Genomic DNA, 26,813 nt, shown 5'->3' on the forward strand with positions numbered 1-26,813 from the left:
CTACACCCCACCATTTCAGTCCTCCCCAAGGTTGATGCCATCAATTCATAGAATTTTTCAGGTTGGAAAAGACCTCAGAGATCAACTCCAATCGTTGATCCAGCACCGCCACATCCACCACTAGACCGTGTCCCTTAGTGCCACATCTGCATGGCATTTAAATATCTCCAGGGGTGGTGACTCAACTCGGGAGTTATTGATGTAACGTGACCTGAGTTTTTCCCTTGCACAAACTGCATGAGGGGTGGGATATTGATTACCCTTAAATAGGATGAGGGTGTGTCCATCCCATTGGCCAGATGAAGCAGTGTTGGCCTGGATACTGACCCGTGAGAGGCACCATTGAGATCAGCCACCAGTAGCACCATTAGACCACAACCCTTGCATCTCAAGCCTGATGACCCAGCCAGTTTTTCATCCCATGCCTAAAAATAATCACATATCTTCTTCTCTCACCCAATCCTTACATTTGAGCAACGCAGCTTTAATAAACAGGTTAATGGAATGGGAGTTGTTAATACCATAGACTTCTAAAAATGCATCATCGCATCTAACAAGGAATTGGGAATTGTTTGTGGAAAGCTGACAGTCCAGCAGAGGAATCTTTTTGTTTTTTTCAAACAGTTTAGATTTGTGGAAGTGTCACATTCAAAGTGATTTGAGCTGAAAAGAAACTAAAGGGAGAATTGCAATTGGTTTGAGTTAATTTTTTCAGTATTAATGTACATTGTTTAAACTTTATTGCTCCGGCTATATGTGGAGGCTGTTGATAGGAAAAGCAGCTGAGAGGTTTTAAGGACCATGCAGGGCAGTAAAACTGCAGAGTATCAGGAGGATTAAGCATACTGGAACTATTTTTAGATCATTTTTACGTTAAAGTCACTGAAGTTTTAAAACTGTTAAATGTACAACTTTTGTTGTTGTTTTTTGTTTTCTTTATGCTTTGTGAGACTCTTTTCTGGACCCTTAAGCATAACCAGCCTGAAACACTTGAGTTCATCCGAACCTTGAGATGCAGCTCTGGGCAGGATTTGGCAGAGACAGGGGCAGGGGTCCTGTTTTATAGGGTAGTGAGACAACTTTGAGTGAGTCACAGCTGAACACCATGGAGCTATGAACTTGTTAGGGAGAAAACAGGGGTGGGAGGGTGTGTTTCCAGCTCGGGAACAAGGGATGTCTGTGAGCTTTGTGGAGAATTTTCCCGCTGTGTCAGTGAGAGGAATGGAGTTGTGAATAGGGGAGATGGCTGGGTGGACAGAGGCAGGGCTTCCAGTATTGCACAGCAGCTTAAGGCAGGAATAATTCAGACCAACACTTCTGTTCTAAGGGGGGATTAGTATGGTAGTCCTGTGTTGTGGTGATTGCACAGATTTTATACCTCTTGTCCTGCTCTTCCTCCCTAACACCTCCCTCTCCATCTCCTTCCCCTTGTCAAACTCACCCAGCATCCACCACAATCAGAAAATACACAAGTATGTTGACGTTGATAGTGGACAAGTGTTTGGTAGATGACTTAAATTCCACAAAATCTATGGAAACAGTATCTTCAGTATCCTGGAAACAGGTACCTTGATGGATGAACATACATCTTCAGTATGCCATGACTTGTATTAGCAAATGCAGCAGTCAGAAGGTCACCTGCAAAAGATGATGTGGTGTTGGCAGAGATCAGAATTAGTGTGCTGGAAAGAAGCAAAAAGTTGTTCTTGAAAATTTGCATGTGCTCGTTTTTGTCCTAAGTGTTTATACAATGTTTTTAAAGGTTATATAAAAAATAGCTGCTTTTTTTTTTTTTTTTTTTTTTTTTTTTTTTAAATTGTGTAAGCCAAATAAAAACCTAAGAATTGCTGAATTCATGTGGAAAAGTTTCCAGGTATGACTTTATACAGCTGTGCATGCTACTAGAGACATTGACTTGTCAAATGTAAAGGAATATGAATACGAGTGGATGTGCATTGCCCTTTTTATTCTTAAACACTTGAGTTTGCTGGAAGCACAGAAAATGATCAATTGCTCGAGGTGCTAGATGTATAGAGGATGGCAGCAGGAGTGCTTGCAATAAAGGGAATACCTTCAGTTTTGAGTAGAATTCATACCTGTGTTCACCATACCTTGAGGAGTAGTCACTCTTCTGAAAATAATCTGCTGATAAATACAGGGGAAAATATGCAATCTAGTTTAACCTAAAGGAAGATGTTTATCATCTTCTAATTTTTTTAAAATTATTGATAGTGGTGAGTGGGTGGGGTATTTTTTTTAATTCTTCATTTTATTTACTTTTGCTTTTTGATGCTTTTTGGGAGGGCTTTTTTTTTTTTCTTTTCTTCTCTCCACATGTTGCCTGAAACTCACCTTGAAGTACTTGAAAATGAAATTGTGCAGCAAGGTGTATCTGCTGGAAGGGGCTGCAAGTTCACCTTAAACTGCTGCTTCACTGAGAGAAGACTGTGGCGTTGGGGAAAATTGGGGCGGGGTTTTGAGAAGGAAAAGCTCCTATGCAGTTGGGAATTTCCCTTATGGTGCTGCAGGGAAGAATCATGTGTTCTCTTTTTCACTGTATACAATCACTGGAGATCTTGGTCTATGTGGTGACCTAATCAACATCGTGTGCAATCTTAGAGTTTCTTTAGTCTGGATAAAAACGCTTTTAGGCAGTTCTGATGTTCACCTCTGTCCCTGGGTAAAACCTTACATTTGCAGTTATAAAGGAGTTCCTTGGTCTGTCAGTCTGATAGAAATTCAACAATCAAATTAATTTTGGAGAATGTAATTTCTTTTCTAATAATAACTAGTAATGTAGCCATTGCTGTGCAGCTGCATCCGTTTGAGGAACACTTGTATGGAGCTTTTGGTTAATTTGCCTCTTGTGCTGTTAGAAATAAGAACAAAAAGTCTGTGATAAAAATCTGATCCTGGTCTGTAAGTTTGTTAGATGGAGTTATTCGAGTTGAGTGGAGACAAAGCAGTTCAGCTTCAGTCCCCAAGATTCATCCAGCTGACACTGCGGTCACTTCTACCACAAAGCAAAAGAGAAACTCAGAAGTTCCCACTCCTTTCTTCAGTGCTTTTTCCCCTTGCAGATTTAAAGTGCTGACTGAACTTTGAGCAGCTCTGTGTGTGACTACCTATAAATAAAGTTCAGACTGCAAGTAATATTTTGTAGCATCAGAAATGAAGAGCTGGAAATCTCCTTCTGTGATGCACTGGCATTTTCTCCACCATCGTCTCTTGTTCTACTCCATCTCTCTGCTCCTCTGGCTTAGCTGCTGCGGTTTTTTATTTCCCCAAGTGCAGGCAGGTACTTTAAACAAGCTCCTGGCAGGGACTAGCAGCTTTTTCCTCTTTGTTGGCTGGATTTGGTGAGGTCATGTGGGCACTTGCTCCAGGAGCTGGGAAATTGTGTTGCAGTCTGTTCCAGTAAGGTTTTTGTGAGTAATTGCAGGCTTCCCTTATCTGTTTTGTCTTAAAGGTTTCTATTGTTAATTGATTTGGTTCCATGAAGCTGTGACAGCTGTGATAAGGCTTCACCATTTTTACTTCCAGTTAAATATTTATAAAATGTGAATTTCACTGTATGTGGCTCAAAAGTCAGATGGAGAGCCTCTGAGTGTATTTGTTTAATTGTCTGTAGCCAAGTACAATTAGCATGTACTGTATGGGCAGGGTAATTATCCTGTCTAGTAAGCATGCAGAATTCTTCCTTACTAGAAGATTATTTTATTATTCCCTTGGTGTAGCGTGGGGCAGCAGTTGGATCCCCGTGCTAAAAATAAGAAAGGAAGATGTTCATTTTGTGTATTGCATCAGCTTTCAGCAAGCTTAAAATAATGTATTGTGCAAGAACATGTCCTTCAGCTGATTCCCTAAAGACTATTGACAAGTTTAACTTCTTTGAGCCACACACCCACCCCTCTCCTTCAAAGTATGGACACAGAAATAATGTTCACCTTAAAAAATAACCCATCCAGCTTATAAAATAGCTCATCAATTTTTATGCATTGGTCTAAATTCAGGAGGAATTTGGATTGTTTGTGTGGCAGAGAAGATGTAGCATCAGCTTTAACTAAAATATAGTACTCTGAATGTGATGGATTTGGCATGAGTGCTGGTCTAGTTAAGTGCTTTCTGGAAAGGTTGGTTATTGTGTCCATCTTCTTTCTTGGGTTTCTTTGTTTCCTGGGGAAGGGAATTGGAGAATGAATGTGTCATGTGAAACTTTTTTTTTTTTTTGAATGGGTGTGCGTTGATGCCTTTTTTTTTTTTTTTTTTTGGATTTTTTTACAAGTGAAATCATATATAGATGTTTTGGAAAGTCAAAGCTTAGTTTATTGTCCCCTTTGGAAATTATGCAGTCTTATTACCTGTAAACTGGGCAGGACAAAAAAAAAAGTTAAGGAATTTGGTACAGGGTGGGGAAGAGATCACTGTGACACTGAAGTTTGCTGTTTAGGGAGGAGAGACCCTGTAAAAAAGCTGTTCTTATAACTTTTCCAAATTGAACAGGTGGTGGCACTTGTTGATGTTTGAATACATGCTGAGATACAGTTTCTAATATTTTTTTATATTGGCAGTGGAGCAGAATGAGCCTATTTCATATAAAGACTCACTGAGATATTTTTTATTTTAACTTATTATAACAGGACTAATCCAAAACCATATGTCTCTTTAATTCTGTATACTAGAGACAATCTCTTAATTGCAGCTCTTGAAGAATCAGCAATAAATGCATCCCAAATGCCAATTATGCATTACTGCTTGTACTTGCTCCTAAGTTGACTGAATGACTGTAGTAATGTATGTAATATCTTGTACAACAGACGTGTATTTCCAGTGCAGAGGTGCTGAGAAATGACTGTGCGTTAACTGTGCATTCCTCTTTTCTCTTTCACTTTGGGTGTAGAATATTTTTGTTCTCTGCTTTGGTGAGTTTGGTGTGTTGCCTCAATATAGTTAATACTTAGAGAGAGAATATGAATGGTTGTTCCAGTAGGCCAAGTAGCTATTGACCTAAATGTTTAAAGCTTATTTTGGAGATGTGAGATGAAAGTATAACTTCCATAAATGAACTGTCAGCTTCAGTGTTTGAGACTTCTACTTATTTTCTGCTCTGTTTCTCACTGTAGGGTTGTTTTTTTTTTCTTTTCTTAGGTGTAAATTAAAAGTAATAGCATCATTAAGAAGTGAAAGAATGAGGATGTCATTCATCTCTGTTAAGATAGTCACAAGTTTACTTGGGCTGTTTATATGCGTTTCCTTTGAGGCATTCATGCCCAAGGTTGGCCTGGAGCATCACTGCTCATTCCAGTGCTTCTCTTATTTCTTCTAAAACAGGTGGCAACTGGCTCTGAACCGTATCTGTCAAGTCCCAGTGTCCTTTTGTCTGTCCAGTACTTACTGCTGTGATCTTCAGCCGGCATTTCTTGGGATGACAGAAGCAGATTTAGAAATGCGTACAAATATCTGAACTCTGACTTGAGTGGCCCAGCTGTTGGAAATACACTGCAAACACAAGTTGCAGAGTAGGATTACTTTTAAAAGCATCAGTTGATAGCAGTGGTAGGTTGTACTGTATGTTACTTTGGAAAGGTACTGAACTGTGGAATATGTGTGCTTGAATAAACAGGATTACATTTAACTTGGAAGAAAAAAGAAGCAGCTGAATGAAATGTTTTAGAGTATGATTCTAATACTACAGAACAGGCACAGTTGCAATGTTACCCAGGTAGTTTATTCTGCCTTGGAATTAGGGAATAGGTAGCTGTGAAACAGATAGTCTTCACCCTCTAAAATGTTAAAAAGAAACTAATTCTGAATAAGGCTCATTTTTTTTATATATGATTTTTTTTCCATTTGTTTGTTTTTGGGTTGGTTTTTTTTTGTTTGTTTGTTTGTTTCAAGGAAGATGTGTGTATGCTTTCAAAACTTGCATAGAGAGCTGACATTTCCGTCTGAGCATTTGTACAAGTCTGGCACGTCTACCAAAGTGAATTGAGACACGGAATTGAGGGTATTTGAGGGTAGTTATTTTCCTTATTTGAATCAGAATTTCAACTTGTGTAGTCCACAGAACAGATTCAAAATTGCAAAATAAATTTTTGTCCCTAAATGATTAAAAGTGTCCTGATACTGCCATGCACAGGAGCCTGAAATTACCATTAGTACTCTGTTAAACTGTATTAAAACCAAATCCATATATAAATGTGCAGAGTAGAAATGATACTGCATCTAATTGGCTTTTGATATTCTCATGAACTTTACTAGTCTACAGTTAATCAAATGTTGATTCATATTTATTTAATTTTTTCTTTGTTTGAATTTTACATTAAATTTTATGACAAGGGACTTAATTAGAAGCCCGTTGCTCTTTACCTCACTTTTTTAGTGTATATGCAGACTCTTTTAAAAATAAATAAATAACCTTTATCTACAAAATAAATGTTCCTAGCCTTAACTAGTTACTCAAACATAGACTATCAGTGGTATAATTAGAGAGGTGTATCTTAGTTTGGGGTTCTTTTTGTTTTTGTTTGTTTTGTTTGTTTATGCATATGCCATTTGCTCACACTTAATTCTGGCTAGCCATAGAATTGTAGAAGTCTTAATTTGGTGTGACACTTTTCCTTTTTTGTGTTCTGCTAGTCTGTGTTTCTTACCAGGTTGAGTATGGAGGACCAGTATTTTTTGCCCATATAAGAACTTCTTTATACAGTCCTACATTAAAAGGTGTTTGGGGAATTTCAGCAGTATGTACTTATCTGGAAAGATGAGCTAAACTGCACAACCTGCTTTAACAGGTTCTTGCAGTTTTGAATGCTTGCCTCTCCTGTGCAGTAATACAGAGGCAGCTGGTTGGGATTGGCCAAGTTCTGCTACATCAGTTGTAATTACCTAATCTTAGACATGCCAGCTGTGATGAGAGAAAAATTAAGTCGGTCTTCCTCTTCTATCTTCTGTCTCTTATTTAAAGTAAATGCAGATTACCTCTGAGTCAAGTGTTTTTAAAATCTTTGTGATAGGGGAAATTAAGCCATGATGTTTGTGTTTTACATGTGAGAGGTTTTTCTAGATATTTTCCCAAATATAAGCTAAATGAGTACTGCTGAAGTGATCACCCTGAGCTGATAGCTGTGCCCTGCCCAAACAAGCCCAGTGAATTTGTGGAGGAAGCAGCTTAATTCCTGTCTGCCTACCCCTTCAGAAAGGAGTGTGCCATCAACAGTTTGACTTGGGAAGCAAAGAACCTTGAATAATTTAATTTAGGTGATAAAAGTTTAAGTAACATCCGGTCTCAGAAAGGATACATATGTCTGGAGGGGTTAAAAAAAAAGACAAAAGGGAAGCAGGAAGAGAGACAAGTACACCAAGGTTGAGTCAACAGAGGCCCTTCGGAAAAGAGGAATTCAGCCCTAAGGAAACCAATATAGAAAGCCACAAAATACATCAGGCAAATGTATGGGAAGGAAATCAGAAGGGTGAGAGGTCTGTGAAGCAGATGGTCTACTTTGTAATGTGTCACTTTACAAAAATAGGAAGTGAAATAGTTCCTTCTCTAATAGATAGTTAAAGGAAAAAAAAATATGTGGGGCTGCGGAGATAAGTACTCTAACTCTGTGGAGGTGTCTTGTTCTGTTTGTTTGGGGGTGTGGTGGTTTTTGTGTCAGTGAGAGGGAATCGCTGTCACACTTTAGGATGTTGAATAAAGTGGTACTCAAGGTGGTGCACTGAAACACAGAAAACTGTTGTGACCAGTTGGATATGCCAAAGAATTCTGGGAGAAGTCAGGGATGGTGAGGTTGTTCTGTTCCAAACGTGCATTTTGCTGTCAGTGTGAGCATGGTGAAAGAAGAATGAGAAAAGTTAGCTATTTGGCTAAAACTAGACAAGTTTGAGACAATACAGAGTAACCTGATGAAGCAGCATGAGTGAACAACGAGAAGACAAGGACATGATGGGCTAAGAGGATTTACAGAGGCTTAGTTACTATCTTAGCTTATGAAGCAAGGGGGCGGGACAAACACGAGTTTACACATAAAAAAGGACCTTGATGTAGATTCTAAACCCAGAATTGGGCAGCCAAATTTTAAGTACATGGAAAAAATTAGAATGCTTTATCCTAGTGCTTGTCTCCAAGGTAACAAAAAAAAAAAAAAAAAAAAAAAAAGGGGTGGGGGAAACATATGAGACAATGGAAAGGTAGAACATCTCCTGTGAACAATGAACACTCAGCGAAACTAAATCCGAGGAAAAGGAAATACTCCCACCCACTCTTTTTTCCTTATCCTTGTTCTCACAGAATCAGTGTTTACATTGAATAAGACATCTCTTTCAGAGGCCACTGAAGCTGAGAACTCTTCTGAGAATTCAAATGATTTAAACATTTGTATGAGTGGCAAATAGGAGGTGTTACAGTAAACAACATTTTGTTTTTAGCCAAGTGTAGAATCATTGTGGGTTTGGGCATTGGCCAATTTCAGAGGTGTGGTTTTTAGTTTCTGTGGTTCTTCCCCCTCACCCCCCTCCATGAAGTATGGAATAATAAATTATAATAAAGTATATCTGAATGTGTTATCAACATAAATGGAGAAGAAAATGCTTTCCCCTTTTCTGATACATGCTGCAGGATAGATGCACTGATACTCTCACCAGATTGAATGTTTTTCTGAAGTACAGCCCTACCACATGGGCAACTTCTGACTTCAGTGTCTGTGGGGGTGATGAAATGAACATTCATTTACTTCTTTTTAAAGAAAGAAACAAAAACCACAATCAACCTCCCCCCTGCAACAAACAGACAAACAAAACCCCCAAATCAAATGCTTTGTTTTTTATCTTGTTTGACTTGTGCTTGGGGATAGGAGCTGTTTGTCTTATGAAGATATGAGTCTTTCTAGTGTTCAAGAAGCTGCTATGAGGCTGTAGCATCAATGGAGATGATGTGAGCTGTTATCTCTGGGAATATAAGCAGAATGAAAAAAGAACTGCTCTGGCTGGAAGCTGACCTCCCTTAGCAGTTCAAGTGCTTCCATGCACTGGTGCCTGTTGGAGCCACAGTGCCTTCATCTGCCCAGTTCCACCTGCTTTGCAGCCACTGCTGTCACCAGGGAAAAGGCTTGCGAGTTGAGATCTGCCACATAGCACAAGGATTTCCATCTCAAATATGCAAATAGAAATCTGAGGGCTGAGCACAGTCTGGTGTAAGAGAGTCAGTCCTGAAGCTGTCAAATACAACTGCTGATTTATTTCTCTTTTTTTATTAAAGAGAAATGCAGGTCTGTTTAAATCAGGTTGAGCATGTTGGATCTCTTTGTCACTCCTTGAGATTTCTATCTGGTCTAGTGCAGACGGTGGCTGGTGGTCATGTCTCCCTCCTGTGGCACAGGGACCTGCATAATTCATGCTTACAAAAGAAACCTTTTTTAAAATTTTTTGATGGTCAGGTTGAACCCTATTAGTAAGCATCAAATGCAATGAAATACTTTTTCAGAGGGGCTTTAAACTTTACAATGCACTGAACAAGTATTCTTCCCTCATTCACTGTGTGTTACCAAGCACATCTGCAAAGCAGTTTACATGCCTATTGCATTTATGGTGGATTAGTTATGTTCTTTTACCTAGAGGGGTATGTGTAAATCCTTGATGTGTGAATTGCTTCTGCAGATGTGTTCAAGTAGAAACCCCCCACTTCAAAGTCTGTATGTTATGGATGTAATGTGCTTGAGGCACGACGAGGCCCCGTGTCAAAGTGTTATCTCTGTACATGTTTGTGAGGCTTGCGAAACGAAGGTGCTTTAACTTGGACTTTCCTGCTTGGGGGAAGAAACCTGTCTTTTATTACTGTTTGTGCTGAATTACGGGAGTTAATCATTGTTCACGTGTGTGCATGCATTGAGAGAGAATGTATTCACTGAAGGCAGTAAATCTAACAGTAAATCTGAGATGTTTTCTTCTGCTCGGTGCACTCAGTGCGATATTCATTAATGATTTTGCCCTGTTAGATGCTTTGAAAGTGTTTTTAAATACAGTAATCACGGGTGAACAATGCCTTACAAAAAATGCTCTTGCAATGTTTGGGTAATTGGTGTATAGTCTGAAGCACAGTAAAGCTAATGCATGGTTGTACATTCTGAAATATAATTACATCTATTAAAGCATTAGACATGACAAATCATACTTTGGTCAAAGGCAAAATACCTCCAGGAATCACATAATTTTCTTCATTTTCACTTAGTGTTTGGTTGACAATGCTCAGTTTGCTGTAACTGAAGGATGCAAAGGCAGGTGAGTTAAAAGAAGGTGCTGTTTTTAACCATTATGTGGTAAAGCCCATAGTAACAGTTTCCACACACCTGGTGACCTTCAATATGAGAACATCTTGTTGTCTGTCCAGTCCAGTGTCTTTTATCTAACTTCAGACATCAGCAGCCTATTTCAAAAAGGGTGTAAAACCTCTCTACCAGACAAATGTGGGATGATCTTCCTCTTCATTCTCAATGAAGCTGTTTTATCATCCTGAAGATGGGTGCTTTGTATCTCTCCTAAAGCTTCTGTTTATTCTCTTTATACTCTTTGCATACCATGTCTGTTTTTAAAATTGGCTTCTCTTTGTGATCTTTTTTTTCTTTATGCCTATTTTTGTCAATGGTAATATGAATGCATTTATTGCCTGCCTGAAAAGAATAAGTGACAATTTTAGGAAATCTTTGAAATTTCCTGAAGAAATTACATTTTCTTCAAAGGAAATGTTTTTATTAACTTAAATACAACAATACTTGTAATTAAGGTGCTGTTGTGTTTTTAAGACTATTGATATAGCTGATATAGCCTTACGTTAACAAATACAAAAATGCTGCTTCTGCAACAGAATTCTGAAGAAAACTAAGTCCCTGTTTAATATTCTTTTCTTCTTAAAACGGTTTTGAAGGCAACATTTTCTTCTACTGAAGTCATTAAAGCAAGACATTTAATTTTGTTTTATTTTGCCAAAGTAATAAAAACTAATTTTGGTTGTAATGAAGGTTAAAAATTAAGTGTAATAGAGAAGAATATGAACCTATGAAATATTAATTGCTTTTTTTAAGGATATTTTTGTTCATGTTCATTTGTGGTCTGTTGGAAGGAAGTAAGCACTTTGTCTCTTGCTAAGTGTGGAAGGCTTTAAATATGTACTGCTTGGTGCTAACTTTTTTAAAGTATTACTTACGACTGACACATCCTGGTGTAGTTTACTCTTCCCGCTAGTGACCTTGAAAGCAAGTCTGTGCAATAATTGCTTATTGCTGGAACAAAAGATAGTTCTGTCTATGATTTGTTTGAATTCAGGAAGCCGTGTTTGCCAAAGTAAAATCTTGATGACGCAGCTATGTCAGGTTTCAGCAGCCACACCTCTGCTAAGCAGTTTCAAGTTTTCAGTTTTAACCTTTGTTCATAGCCATATTCCTTTTCCAGCAAAACATCTGAGGTGGTTTGCTTTCTTCCTTTTGCACTGAAGCTGTGCTAAGGAAATGCCAAGTTAGAAGGAAAAACAGCAGGGAGTACTGTTGAGGTTTCCAGCCCTTCTGTGCTAAGGCAACTGGATGGTGGCAGAATAAATGGACTCTCTTCCTGATCATTGTGGTAAGGTTGATGCACAATATTCTCTAGTGTTGGGTGCTATAGATTGCGTGGGTTTTGGAGAATAGGATTTTATAATGAGTTACAATGCAGAGCGCCATCACTGAGCTCCAATTCCTTTCCTTTGTGAAGAGATAGTGGATCTAATTAAATTGGTGGTACTTCACTGCTGTAATGCAGTTTTCAACTTGGCTCTGAGGTATGGCATTAACATTTGTCTCTGATACTGGTGTTTAATGCAGGAATACATTTCTAATGAGCCAAGCTGCTGAAAGTGCTCCCTCTAGGACTGTGTGAATATAGTTTTCATTGCTTTATGATGAGGATTTGCCTTTCTGTAATTATGGATTTGTAAGAATCCCTTCAAAATTAATAGGTTTTGGACAGCAATTACAGTTTTGAAGTGTATATTGCTGTTAATGAGCCGAGCTGGTCCCTGTGCTGTACCGGCTGCGTAAACTGACCTCTGCTCAGGACCGAGTCTCTGGCGAGTGCAACTTCTCACCATTATCAAACTGCAAGCAGGTATTTAATTACAAATTAGCTGTTTTAACTGCTTTGGGGGAAAAAAAACCCCAACGGTGTTTTGAAATTAAATCCCGAAGGATCAGGATCAGGATTTCAAAAGCAGATCCATCCATTTCTGCCTGGAGCCATCTATATTTATGTGCGTGCATACATACACAGCTTTTAACTATCAAATAACAAAGTTTCATACTGAGATTTCTGAAATTTGACCCTTGGATGCAAATTCTAATTTTTGTCAAGCTCCAAAGTGCTTTAAGTGTTTAAATGTTTTCTGAGCATAGAGGGCTGAAATCAAGAGTCATGGTCTTGGAGAGCATTCAGAGCTTTGTTAATACTGCTCCCCAGTCAGATGCGATGCCAGGGGTCAAATCTTTGTTTACAGCAGAAGTAAATGAAGCAGTCATTTTACAAATGACTTGTGAAGAAATGATAGTAGTGGCGTGTGGAGCCTCTCTAGTCCGTTTGTTGCAGCATTCAGCCGTGCCTCATCTTCGTCCTGCCTGATTTACTGCCAAATGATGGGACAACTCCCAAAGACCCTCACTGAAAGCGGTGTGTAATCCTCTACCATGTTGAGTACAATACCCCATTCATCATCACAGCCCACTGTTTGAGTTAAAATGGGCATGTAAAACTCATCATTTACAAAAATAGACTTCTTTTTCCTCCCTTCTAATTTACTAATACTGTTGTGTTTCTTGCTCTTTTGTGTCTTGCTTTCTGACAGGACTTCCAGAGCTAATCAGCACCACTCCTTTCCTAAGTCTCTTGGAGGTGCTGGTGAAGGATTCAGGCATATTCTGTACTTTGAGAGACTAAATTGTACTTTCCACTAGGCACAGGCTAGGAAAATGAACTTGCAAGCCCAGTTTTTTTTCAAATACTGAAACACTTCTCCTTTTTTTTTTTTTTTTTTTTTTTTTTTTTTTTTTTTTTTTAATTAAATGTGACTACTGAAGTATTTAGTGTGAGTTTTCGTTAGGGGACGAAAAAAAATTACATTTCTTCATTGAATTCATTTTCAGCCAATGACACATGCAGACTTGCCTGCTGCAATACAAATAAACATCATCTGTGTTCAATGTGGAGACTGGGTATCTGCAGAGAGAATAACTTCAGCTTGAAGTGAAGTTATGATAGACACAAAATAGCTGAGAGATCCAGATACTCAAGAGCAGTTTCACCTTAATGATAAACAAAAGAAAACTGTGCGTGCCTCAGAAGAGGTTGGGGGAATATAAGTCCATCAAGAATTGGGATGGTTGTTCAAGTGTTTCACATTTATTGATAGCTTCCTAGAACAAATTTTTTTCTTGTCTCTAATGTGCAGGCTTCAAATTGAAATGAATTTCAAAAAGCTTGCTGGAAAAGGCAAGAAGTATACAACAGCTGTTATAGATGAAAAAGGTCTTTCAACTTCCAGGATTGACTAACTGTTTCCTTCCCCTTGGGCCACAAAGTAAGTGGTGAATGCTAAAGTAATGTGAAAATGGGATGGTAAAAGACTTGGAAAAACCATGAAATAATCTAATTTAAGAACGTTTTAATTGATGCTTGGTTTTCTGGCTGCATTTAGATATAACTGATACCCGTTCATTTGGTATGTGATAACCTCTGCGAAAGGGCTGGGTTGTGCAGCAGGATTTTTGTGCTTTGTTCAGAAATACGTAAAATTAAGAGCGTTGATAATTGAGTACTTAAAGTTATTCTATGCAGAGATGAACCCTTTACTTGAAGACAGATTTACGTGATATTCACAGCTCATAAATCATTCTTGTATTGCCTCCCTGCTAGACTATTGGCAGTAGAATGCATTTCTCAAAATATGCCTGTTTTCAATTAGCTCAAGGAAAATTCTCTAGTTATGGAAAGAACTTCCATCTCTACCTGCCCCAGGAATTAACACCCAAATACATTTGCATGAAGATTACCAAAGCTTACTCTGTGTAAGTGATGATTAGGGCTGATTTTTAAATAGGAGAGGATAGGAAGATTTAACCCAACTGCCTTTGAAATGTCTCTGATCCTGAGATTCGCAGTTGTGATGGGTTGTGGAACAACTCCTCAGAAATGGAGAAGTGCAGCCCAAAGCATTTTGGGCTTGGAAGGCAGGAGGATTTGAGAGAGCCAGTGTGCTGTGAGCTGGAGCTGGTCGGGCTCTGGTTCAGGGGGTGTAATGGAAAGGCAGGTTCCTCTGCTCTCCTGGGCAATTGTGCTATTTGTTGTTTTTCCTCTTTAGCAGCAGTTTTCTGTACACTCTGTATACAACCTTTCCCTGTTTTATCTCTGGGCTCAGGCAACTGAGAGCTTTTTAGTTCTGTTTTTTTGTCTCTCTTCTTCAGGCACTCTTGCCTTTTGTTTGCAATTTTCCCACTTCGTTTTGCTTTGGTTAAAAAAGGTGCTTGTGTCTGTGCAATTACAGATCCCTGCAAAACACGGTTTGTTCTGTGCTCCCACGGTATTTCTTGCATGGTGAGTTCCACCTCTCCTACATTGACTTTGTTCTCTTAACTGAAGAAAAGGCAAGGGACACTGCCAACTTTCACAAAAAAGCTTATTTGCTTCCAAGGAGAATTGAAATAGTTTTACTCTGTGACTTTCTCTATTGAAAACCAGATTTGTGTGAACTGGCGTACTTGGAATGAAGAGTGTCCCATTAATGTGGTCAATCCAAAATCCCTTTTTGAAGGCAAAGTGGGTGATCTTGATTTGTGTGAGGTTGCCAAAGTAAATGTCACTTGAAGTCATTGGCTTGCACTTAGCTGGAACAATATACCTGGCTTTTAAATAAAGCTTTTTTTCACTGCCTGATCGTGGGTGAAGAGCTAATTTTATTCTGTTTTGCTGCTAGTGAGCGGATTTCTAAGGTACCCAGTTAATTAGAACAACTATTCTCGGTTTTTCCAGGGAAAGAAGCGTTTACTTCAGCACGTACATTTCAGTGTGGAAAATGACAGAGACACAGTGTTTCTAGGAGCATCTTGTGGGCTCCTCTGTTGGGGAGGGCAGGTTGCTTGAGAGCATATGTGTGTGTATACATTTGGAGGATCTGTGTGAACATATGTCTGCTGCTTCTACAAAGTGAACAGTTCCATAAATGAATATTGTTATGAGTTTCTGGATTAAAATGATGCTGGTGTGTATTTGGGCTGATTGGGCAATGCTAGGCATCTAATAATTCAAGTAGTCGCCTTCTCTTCGTGGTCCAAAGAAGTTTTACAATGTGTGTACAAGGAGAAAAATGCACTCTGTGCCACTGAGACTGTGACACAATGTTCACAATGCTGCTTGTTGTGATGCATTGGGGCTTGGTGCTCGGGCACACAAAAGACAATGCTAAGGAAATGCTTCATATATACTCTATATTGGGTTTTCTTGACGTTTTTGTTACTAGCATGTAAGCCTGTGTTTACGAGACTTTAAAATCACTTTAGAGATCTTCACAGTTTGTGGCTGTGTCAGTAGCAAACCGTACTTTTATTAAAGACTTAGTGGACAGTTCTGAGGTGGCTGTAGTTTATCACGTCCAGAAGTGCACAACAGGAAGATCTGTTGTGATCAATATACCTGTTCAGGGATCTCTGGTAGCTGGCATTCCGTGCGTCAGGATGCAAAATATTCTTTAGTAAAATTAAAAAGAAACTGACTGTGGGTTGAATTCAGGATTTGGAGGAAGAGCATCTTTTTGTCTTGTTTTTCAGCTGGAAGGTGAGAATGGGAGAAAGGGATTAAAGCCTTGGCCATGCTAAGCTGACCTGTGTACGTTGTGAGACAAAGGGTAACAAGTACCATTTTGTTCACGCTTTTTAAAAATTTTTATTTAATATATCTGTGGTCTGAGGCTGTTGCAGGTTCAAGGAAACAAATACCCAGTTTTTATGAATTCATGTAGTAGATGCCTATCTCTTTACTGGAGGGCTTCTGAAAAATGCCTTTCTCTTTTACTTGCATAATAGTTTGTTTTTTTTTTTTAATTTGGGAAGAGATAATCTATTAAGTAACTATAGGTTCTGTGCTTTAATAAGAATAATATGCTCCCCTTTTTCAAAAGCTTTTATGCTTTTGACTGTTGCATCTCATGATGTAACCTTTCACTTGAAAATCTTCAACTTCCAAAAACCCACAAAGTGAGGCAGGAATAGGAAGAGAGTATTTTAAAGCGAGTTTTTACTTTGTTCTTTGTAATAATGCTTACAAAATATATGTAATACACATATACAATATGTGTATTACATATATATATATAGATGCATATAAGTGTATTGATTTATTTTAAAAGATAAATATTTTTATGGATGACTTTTTGCCAGCGTACTTCAGTAACCATTACAAGCGCTTTTTGTTGATGTTAAACCGTTTTTGTAAAATTTTAAGAGAAGAAGCATTAGGGTTGCCTCTAGCTTTGAGGAAGCCATGGTAGAAGGCAGAGATGTTGTGTCTGAGCAGTGCACAGGGAGGAAGGAAACACCACCATCAAACACAAAGTGCTTTTGATTTGTTTCACCAGGTTGTTGTAGTGCCAGTGGTCAAATCTGCTTCAAGTTTAATAATAGTGTTTGAGTTGAGGCTAAAAAATGAGAGGTCCTGCTCCTTTTGGAGTTTTACCCTTGATTTCTGGGGACAAGAATGGGGGAACTCCTAGAATAATGGTTATATCTTAGTATTTTGTTGCTGTCAGAAGTATTTTCTGAGAAAATTTTCCTGAGGGATTGGTGTGTTATCACCACAGCCCTAAATGAAAGTCACTCAGAGTGTTAAACTGAAATACTACACAGGGTCATGAGAGACAGGCAAAGCTAGCATAATACTTTGGGTTGCTTTTCAGACACAGATGATGCTCTTGAAAAAGCTCCTTTTTCTGTGCTTTCCAGGGATTGATTTTTGAATTTAAACATCCTATCTCTTCAGGTTGCTTGGACAGCACTTGCACAAGCTTGAGGAGGAGACAATTGATGCTTTGTGCATGAAGAAGCACTCTATTTAACACAGTCAAAGCCTAGTATATGTCAAATACAGAAAAGCCAGAAAATTGCTCTGAATTATTGAGGGCTCATGTATTTAAGAAGGAGGAAAGTGAATAAAAGGACAGAAAAAAATCTTGATTTTTTTTTTCCAGTCCTTACTGCTTGAATCTCTGTTGCATATAAATTTGTGAAAAGGAAATAATCCTGATGAACGATTGGGTCATTGGTTTATGGGCCTGGCTCCAAGAAACCTTGGAGACAATAATTCAGTTAAAACAATTACACTAATCAGGCTGAGAGGGAGATGCTCAGCAGCTTCACTAATAGGATGTTGACTCTTGTCAATACTGTCTCCCAAGTCCACTAAGCACTTGGCTTTCCTAGGTGGCACATGAGAGCTCTGTCTGCGCTTTCTTTTTGTCTGGGCTGACTGTGTTTGCCAGGAGCCAAGGACCTGTGCATCCCACAGGGTTCAGGCTGGAAGGCAGAGGGTCCTCACTGAGGTTTCTGGATTTGAGGTGGTGCTTTTTGAAACTCAGTTCCTTAACTCTGTCTGCCAAATCCATCGGCTGAAGGGTGCTTCATTATGTTGGTGGAAGCAATGGTGGGAATGCTGGCTTAGATTGAGTTTTAGTTATCAATATACTTGAACAGTGGTTGTAATAAATCCCATATCTAGTCCCTTTTATCTAAAGAAAACAATTTATGTATCAGTTTTCTGTGAAAACTTTCAGAGTATCAAGTGAATTTTCCTTCTCTTCCTTCCTGCTATGTGGAACTAACAGCTTTGCTCAGGTTGAGTCTTTTCTGGGGGCAAGGGGGCTGGGGTTTGTGTAATTGTCACATCTGCTTTTGCCTACACACAAAATTAACTTACCGTAGTATAATTTCAAAGCTGGTTTGTAGCAGACAAGAACTTGTTGACATGCTGCCCAAAATAACCACGTTCTTTTGAAGAAAGGAACAAAGGACAGAATTCTTGTCAGCAGGTCTAACTGCTTTCTTACAAGGCAGAGAAAGCTGGTTAGAGAAAAATATTACTCTAAAGAGTTCTCATTAGGTTGTATATTGTCCTTATTTATACCTTTACTAATAAAAAAAAAGTAACGCCACTGCTCTGCAAGTAAAGTTCTGTTAAACATCTCTTATGCTTCTACTAAAAGGCAAAAAAAAAAAAAAAAGAAAAACTAATTCCTGCAGTCAGAAAGTCTTGATATTTTTTTAAGCTGTGTGTCCTACATAGCTACTTTTCTCTGTGTGATTGCTCCCTTTATCAGGTTTTGAACTGTAGAAATGTGACACAGAGGCAGATGACGTGCAAACAGCAACGTCTGAACACAAATTGAAATATAAGGGGATATTAACTCTAGGACTATAGTTTCATGTTCTTATATGCACATGCTATCTTTTCTTGTATGTCAGTCTTGCCAGATATTTTATTACTCATTTTTCAGTGAGGTATAGACCACATCACTCATGCACAGGAAAGAATAACAAAACTTTTTAAAAAGCTGAAGTAGGCTTAATATAACTTTTGTCCTTTTAGTTAACTTTTTTTTTTTTTTTGATTGACTGTGAATCTGCCATGTGACAGGGATAAAAGTCATAATCAGTTGTTCAAATCAAGAGCCCTTTCCTCCCTTCATAGCTCATCTTGCTGCGATAGATTTGGGAGTAAGCTGCTGCTTTTTAAATGGGGCATGTTTGCCAGTCGGAGAAGGCAACTATTTTCAAAGTTATGAACTCCAAAACATTATAGGATATGGCAAGCTGAACTTGTGTTTAAAAAAAAAAGAAAAACCAAGAAAGGCTGTAGGTGGGGGGTGAGGGAAAGATGGCTGGTTTGCCAGAGTAGTGTCATGCTTTCAAGTGAAGGGAGAGACTTGAGGTATGACACATGCAAAGTAATGTGTAAATTTACTGAAAACAAATTATTTTGGGCATGCATATGGTTGCTGCTGAAGTATCATACAGATATCCTATTTAGGCTTTAATGCCTGTTTTAACCAGAATAATAGAGCAAGTAACAGCATATATTCATATCCTAACAATATAATGATTAAAAATGAATTTTAAATGCTACTGTATTCTGTATTACACCCAGTGCAGGTAGTCCTGTTTGCTGGATGCCTTGCAAACTTGGGAAGAGAACAAAAGACCTCATGAGGCATTTCTAATCAAAGAAATACAAAAGATTTGTATATTTTGTTGATTTTCCAGGACAGTTAAACACACCAAAGGATGTTCTCTGTAAAATGGGATTGAAGTTCACTTTCCAACATTAGAATTTGTGTCTGTGAGCTCTTAGATTGTGTGAGCCTGTTTTGCAGTTGGGTAAGCTGGAGGGAATTTCAGTTTAATTTTGAAAATGCATTTGAGTTTGAACCCAAGACCTAAAGAAACATTTCCATTTTTTCTTTTAGCACTAAGATTTTTAGCAGTGGGGAACTTCTTGTCAAAATGCTTAGTGCATACCTTGTAATGGAAATTGTGTGAGAATGTGAATAGAACAGAAATAGACCTAGCGTTTATCTGATAGTTCAACAGAAAGTAAATATTGAGATTTGTTTCTTCTCTTGTAATGGACTATTAAAGTACAACTGACTTGGGAATGGAGGGCTGAAGGGGACAATTTCCCCAAACACTTGTGTAAAAAGAGAAGTTTGAGTCTAAATGGGCCTGTTGCTCCCGTTCTCCATGTGTTCTATCACATTTAAGGCCTTTATAAAATGGCAAAGCGTGAATAGAGCATAGTGTGCACTAGGGAGGCAGCAGAAAAGTTCAGAGACATTTTTTCTACATCTCTGTTATAGCAGGGACTGTACTAAACGTAAATGCTTGTCTGAGTGGGGCAGCACACCATACCTAAGCTACAAAAGTCCCACCCAGGAAAAATTCATTCAAACAGTAGTGAATATATAAATAGGGTGCTGTGCTGAAGTTTATTTTCAAGTTTGTTGAAGTACAGCTTGCTAGTCTGGATGGAGTAATACCTCAAGCTTTGGGGCAGTGGGAGTCCTTCCACCAGCCTGTGCTTCCCCCTTACCCCCTTCCTTTTCCTGAGATCCATCCTGCCTTACATAAACATACCTACAGAGCTCTGTTGCTTTCAGCTCTTAATTGCTAAGCTAGAGGATCCCAAGTTCTTTAGCTTCCCTTGTAAAACAGATTTTATTTTCCTGTGCTCTGAGTTGTCTTCTCTGCTTGCACCTGTTTCTGGTAAATTGGTTTTGGGAAAGACAGGTGGTTTGGTTTTGTTTTGCTTTTGACTTGGTAGCCACAACTATATGTATAAAGCTACAAGTAGTGGTTTGCCAACTCCTTATATAATTGATCATTCTGGTTTTCTGTTGAAAATGCCCATTTACTCTGTGTGTGTGTGTGAAGTACTGCAAAGCATCAGTCTCAAACAGTAGTTGATGCTCTGCTGGCTCCTTTCTCCTCATCTCCTGTTACTGGATCATAGCAGAAATTATTATTCAGAGTTGCCTTTCACTTTATATGTTTAAATTCGCTACACGAGTGTTGCTCCAGCTAGCCCAAAGGACTGTCCAGCTTCTGAGAGATACCTCTGGGAACAGCTAATTCCCCAAACTTTGGTCTCCCAGAAGTCATTATTGCATACCTGCTTTTTTGGTATGGTTACTGTGTAGCCTACATATATGGCCCTGATGTCACAAAATCTAAAGAACACACATCTTCTCTATCTTTGGATATCTTATCTCTCTGTTGCCTGTCTTTAAACCAGTGCTTCATTCATCTTGAAATGTTGTATGTCTGTACCTTAAATACTACTGTTTATCACATCAGTTCTTGCTTTAATTCTGGATTAAGTTCAGCGGTGTAAACTCTTTATTCCTTTTTTGAGGAATAGCGTACTCAGGTAAAATAAAATTTGCCTTGTCTTCATTTCAATGCTCAATTACTTTTCTCTGATTTCTTTTGTTCAGATCTTGTCTTATCAAGGTCATGCTTTTGCACTTGTAGCACCAAGGTTGCTCTTCCTTCTCTCCCAAAAGACTTCCTTTCCCCCTCCCTCTTGTAGTGATTTTTGGCATGTCTGTCACTGTTGTGAGTGCCAATTATTTCAGTGTTGTGGAATGGAGATTATCCAGATCCTCTTATTTCTTTATTTCTAAATGGTCCCATTTTGTCTCCACACTGTATGTGACACTCATTTTCAGTGTGTCATTTTGTTTTCTTTATTGAAATGGAAGGCAAAACATTTTCTTTGGTGTTCCTGCTTGTTTTTTCCCTAAATGATCTCTTACACCTCAGTGTGTAGTAGCTGTCTTTCTCCCCTTCCTTTGAAGCTGCGGTGCTCAGCAATAGCGATGCCCCAGGATTTCTTCTGCATGGTTCAGCTCAAGCAGGCTCTCAGTTGATTTTACTCTTCTGTGCCCTGAAACCTCTAAAACATGCTTTTCTTTCTTAAGCTTTTTTTTCACTTATGAAAAAAAAGGCTTTCCTGCTTATTTTTAACATCACAGGTCAGGTTTTTATTCATTCAGGTAGTCTGGGTTCCTCAGCAAAATTGTTCCTTAGCTTGGAAAAGCAACTGAATACCCTCTGCCAGACTGTTTGACTGTGTCTCTGGGAAGTGACAGGAATGGTCAGGATTGGGTCGTGATTGCTTGAGCTGCTGGTCACCTCTCCTGTGCAACAGCATGAACTGAGTGGGGCAGCATCGCTGACTGAGCACGGCCACTGACCCCAGGAATCCTTCAGCTCTGATGTCCGTGCCACTGCTATCATTCATGTTTATTTGGGTTTTTCAAAAACCAAAGTGTCGAGAGTTCACCCTTCCCTTTGACATCTTATGAGAATCTGTGGTCCACAGGTGTAAATCTCTGTAGGATCTCAGCTGCTCTCCAAAGTGATAATTGTCAGAGGTCTGTGTCTTCTTTTTTCTCCTCCCTCATCCACTACCCTACCTGGCAATTTTGGCCTTTGTGTGTAAGTTTTGGCTACCTCTTGAAGGCTGTTTCTCGTAGCCTACTTCTTGTGTTTCATAATGTGGCAAAAACTTGTTTTCTTGCGAGGCTAATGCTTTTTGTTTTAAGTCTCTGAATTGTCAGCTGTGGTAGGACACTGTGGTGCTAGCATGTGGAAAACAATGCATCATGCAAGAGAAATGTGTGGCCAATTTATCTGTGTTTGTGTGTGTTTATGAAAAACAACCTTTTCTGCAGGAGACTGTTACTTTGAGACTGAAGACTGTGTGGGAGAGCTGAAATTGCTGGAAACATGTTTATAGGGGAAATTCTGGCAGGTTTTTAAGTGCCATATGAGGAATGTGGCTGTCTGAGAGCAAGAAATTGTATGATTCTTTTTCCAGATGTGATCCCTTTACCTTTAATTTCAACTTTAGGATATGAGAAAGTTTAGGATATGAGAAAGTTTAGGATATGAGAAAGACTGATGTAAAAGGTCTGATGACACCAATTACTGTCTCAGGTTCTAATTCCATGTGCTCAGTAGTGCATCTGCTTGAAGGTGCTTGTGCTGTATAGGCAAGCGTTTGTGGTTCCTCCCTGTGAAAGGAGAGGGGAGACACACTGGCAGACTTTAATGGTGATGTGAAACTGTGTAAGCTGAGGATGGTTCCTCCCTCTGAAAGAGGGATGATAAATGTTAATGGTGATGTGAAACCGTGTAAGCTTTGAATGGTTACATTTTAATTGTATGTCTGGATCTGCTACATATGTTGTTGTACTGTTGAGATTGCGCCTTCCATTTAATTGCCCAGACCCTCTTCCGTGCTTGCTGCGTTTTTGTGGCTCTCTTCTCTGTGTTTGCTTTCTTTTCCCCTTTTCCTCTTGCTTTTTTCCCTACTTTTTTTCCTTCCCCCCCCACTCTAATTTTTGTTTTTTTGATTTGTTGTTGTTTTTGTTTGTTTGCTTAGCTTGATTTAAGCTCCAGAAGGGCAAGATATCATCAGATCTGCTGGTTATGGGTCTGCAGGCAAGGGTGTGGAGAGGGTGTGAGATTTTTTTACTTGACATTTTTGTTGTTGCTGTGTGAGGTTTTTTGTGTGGTGGGGTGTTTTTTTGTTTGGTTGGTTTTTTTTTTTTTTTTTTTTTTTTTTTGTTGGTCGGTTTGGGGTTTTTTTGTGTGTGTGTTTGTGGTTGTGTGTTTTTTTTTTTTGTTTTTGTTTGTTTGTTTGTTTTTTTATTCTGATGAGTTAATGATGAGAAGAGATGGGCAAGAGAAAGATTTATCAAGTAGTGATGCCTGGCAGGGGGTGATTACATTTGAAATAACTGGTTGTGATTTATGTTGTTTAGTTTTCAATAAGAAGGAAGAGGAAGTGGGACACATCCTGTCTAACAACTTCTTTTAATGTTCCATGATTTATCTTTGCCGCATGTGCATTAAGACTGTTCAGATCATTTTCTATGTGGAAAATGTTCAGTACTGTCAACTGCTGGGAATTCTGCCTAATATTGTCCGTAGACTTTGGTATTCAAGTAGCCCCAAGCATATTGTTACTGCTGCTTCCTTAACAGGTGAGCATGTTTTTAATGTTCATGTTATCTCCCCATGCCAGAGAAAGGATCTCAAAACTTTTGCGCCCCAAACCAACTCATTAATAAATACTATTTTGTCATCTCACTTGACACAGTAATTTCTTTCCTTTGTGGTCACTGAGCAGGTGTGGCCCATGTTGGAATTCAGTTGAATTTTTTGCAGTGATCACCTCCTACCTTGGTGCTGCTTTGTCCTTTACGAGCCTCAGTGAGCTGCTCTGGGGCGCCAGGTCAGTGCCTGGCTCTGTGGGTCGCTGGTGCAGGTTTGCATACAGACAAATCAATTTTCAAGGCCACTTTTTGGTCCTCTGTGCAGGTGGGACCTTGTTTGCTCCTATCACTAAGGAACCTGCTTAACCCCGCCAGCAGGTTGTTTTTAAGATGAATTCATGTTGAGATCTAGGGAGTATTGTAATCAGGTCCTGTTTTGTCAAGACAGGGAGCCTTTAGCCATTGTTTGCAGAACTGCAAATCTTGTTGAGTTTTATTATTTGCCACTTGACAAAAGAAGGATTAGTTGCCAGATCTTTCAACTCTGTTTTTAGACTACGAAAGAGAGAGAAAAACAAGAAATAAGGATTTGAAATAAATGTTTTTAATCTTTGCTGTTCCAGGGATAGGTTTCATTTTTGTCAAGGTCCTTTTGGAGAGTGAAATGAAGTGTAAATTTTAAATCTCGTTTTTTTCAGTCTTTTTGTTGGGATTGGGATTGTGTATGTTGTGAAAAATCCTGGACTAAGATTATTTGTTTCTAGGCAGAAATACTACGGGAAACTTAATAAATGAAAAAGTAAAAAAGATATTCTTTCATGTAAGCATCGCTTTTAGCATAATGAGAGTCTCAAAACAGTTCCCATCATCAACAATTCATGCTTTATATAGGCAAGAAAATCAAAATCAGGACAAAAGAAAATATTTAAAGGAAATAAAGGTATTTTGTTGGCCATCTGTTCTCCCCTCTTCGTTAACATCCCCTAAATTTTATTTCCTACTTGGCCCTTAGTATCAAACATGCCAATATGACACCTTCTCTATTCCCAAACCTGTGGAATTAGCACCTTTGTGCATGTTGTCAAAGAGGAGTAAACAATGCTAATGTCATTATTTAAAGGCAGTCCCTGGAGAAATTTGGAAATGGACCCTCTGTGCAAGGAACAGAGGGCTTTTTTGTGGCTTTTTGTTCCATGGCTCCCTCAGGAGGTTATCCTTGCTTTGGAGACACCATGGGGCTGGTGTGTCATTCATGTCTGGCACAGAGGTGGAAGCAGCTCTTGTCTTGTTCTGGCAGGAAAATCCGTGCAGCCAAGGGTTCCTTAGGAGGGCCTTGGTCAGTGTGAGCTTTGGGAAATCAAACTCTGGCTGGACGAAGGAAATCCATCCCATCACTAGGAGGATTTGCAGGGTGGTCTGTGCTCCTGTGGCCTGTGTTTTGTTTTTCACTTTGTGTGTCTGGAATCCTGTTGTGGACCTCTGATTCGTTCAGCATGGCTAATAAATTGCTACCTTGCTGGATTTTCCAGTGGATTGGAAATTTGACTCTTACCATGGAAAAAAAGCCATGAGTTTGTTTTCATTGATATGCTTTACTTCTTTGTTTTCATGATCTACAAAGGAGTTCTAAAGCTGTAATGGGTACAGAATTTCAGCTTACATCTAGAAGAATGAATAGAGGCAAAAAATACACAGTCTTGTCTGGCTTAAACTGGAACTTTAGGAATTTTGCATTGATAATTCAGACGTGTGGATTTGCTGTCATTGTGCAGCCCCTCCTAAATGTGCTGGGAATAATCCAGCAATGTCAGCAATGCCTAGAGCAAGGTATGTGGTTGTTTTTTTATGAACCTAAAATTGTGTTAATCTTTGTGAAGGTTAGAAAGGCAAACTCATAATTCTTTTTTATCACTTATGTGTTTTGAAGTGACTTTGGTACCACACCTGCCCATATATATCACTGCAGGTTATTTTTCAGAATGGCCCATGCTTCAGTCCTTTCTGATACAGCCACTTGCAGTTCAGACAGTTAAACAGAAAAGAGTTTTGAAGTCTTTCTGCTTAATGCTCCAGTGCAATTAAATCCTGGCTCTGTTTGTAGAAGATAGGATCAGCATGCATTGGAACAATCACTATGGCCCATAAAAATAAGAGGCTTTCGTTCACTTTTGCCATGAATGCTCAAGTAAGCCAAAGTGGAGTGAAGGTTATCAAGAGATGCATATCCAGGGATTGAACCTCTTGGTGGAGGGGGCTTTGTACAGCTGCAAATGTGTTGATGTGTTTTTTTGGTTTTGGTAGGGTTTTTTTTGTTTGGGGTGGTTTTTTAGTGGTGTTGTTTTTTGGTTGGTGATTTTTTTTGTGGTTTTTTGTTGTTGTTGTTTTTGTTTTTGTTTTGTTTTTATCATCATCAGCTCTACTGCTAATGGATATGATTTCATTGGCAATGTTTTAAGAGTTTCGTTGTATTTAAGGCCATGCTTGATGAAGCTATGAAGTATAAAGAAGAGAATTTGTGGTTTTGTTAAAAAAAAAAATGGAAATTTAGCAGCCCTCAAAGTTGCAAGAGGAAAAAGCATGAAAATCAGACATATGTGGGGGGAAGGGATCCTGAATTAACTGACACAAGGTGAAAAAAAAAGTCCTTTTGCTAGTAAGTTGGGTTTGGAGGTTGGTTGGTTTAAACAAAGGTAGTTAATTTAGCCTGGCACTGTGTCTGGCTGTCCTGTTCAAAGTGCATCTCTGTGAACAGATCCTGCTGCCTAGTGGCTCTGCCCAGCAGACAACCTCACTCAGCTACGGGAGGCTTCACTCTCCTCCAGCTGCACCAAATATTGAAATAAACTTTTGCAGTTGTAGAAAAAACTCCCATCACCACCTCTCAATAGAAGGCTGAGATTCCTCCCCTACCCCTTCTCTTTTAAAACAGATTATTTCAAAAGAAAATCCACTAGTGTACTCTAAAGCAGGTATTTTTGTCTGTTATTTAATTAAGTCAGCATACTACTGGTTTTTTTATCTTTATAAATTTATTAATTTTTTTTTTCCTAGCAAAACAGTATGGGAAATCAAAATACTTGAATAATGTGCAAAAGCTTTTTTTTTTTAAATTGATGGAGTAACAATATTAATTCTTTTTACAGAAGTAGCTCTGATACTTAGTCACTGGGAACACGGTGCCTTACATGAA

General features: G+C 38.8%; 1 protein-coding gene across 2 annotated transcripts in view; it reads left to right on the top strand.

Annotated features, from left to right (window-relative positions):
* EML4 (EMAP like 4) overlaps positions 1-26,813 on the top strand; it is a 150,273-nt gene that overhangs the window by 24,606 nt on the left and 98,854 nt on the right. Inside the window, exon 1 of one of the 2 annotated variants that reach the window (XM_063390770.1) lies at positions 11,406-11,613. The exons of the other annotated variant lie outside the window; for it this stretch is intronic. Coding sequence (XP_063246840.1) covers positions 11,589-11,613 — 25 coding nt within the window. The 5' untranslated portion in view covers positions 11,406-11,588. Of the gene's footprint in view, positions 1-11,405; positions 11,614-26,813 lie in introns of those variants that run through there. 2 annotated transcript variants of the gene reach the window in all.

Source organism: Prinia subflava, chromosome 2 (assembly GCF_021018805.1).
Source record: "Prinia subflava isolate CZ2003 ecotype Zambia chromosome 2, Cam_Psub_1.2, whole genome shotgun sequence".
NCBI lineage: Eukaryota > Metazoa > Chordata > Aves > Passeriformes > Cisticolidae > Prinia > Prinia subflava.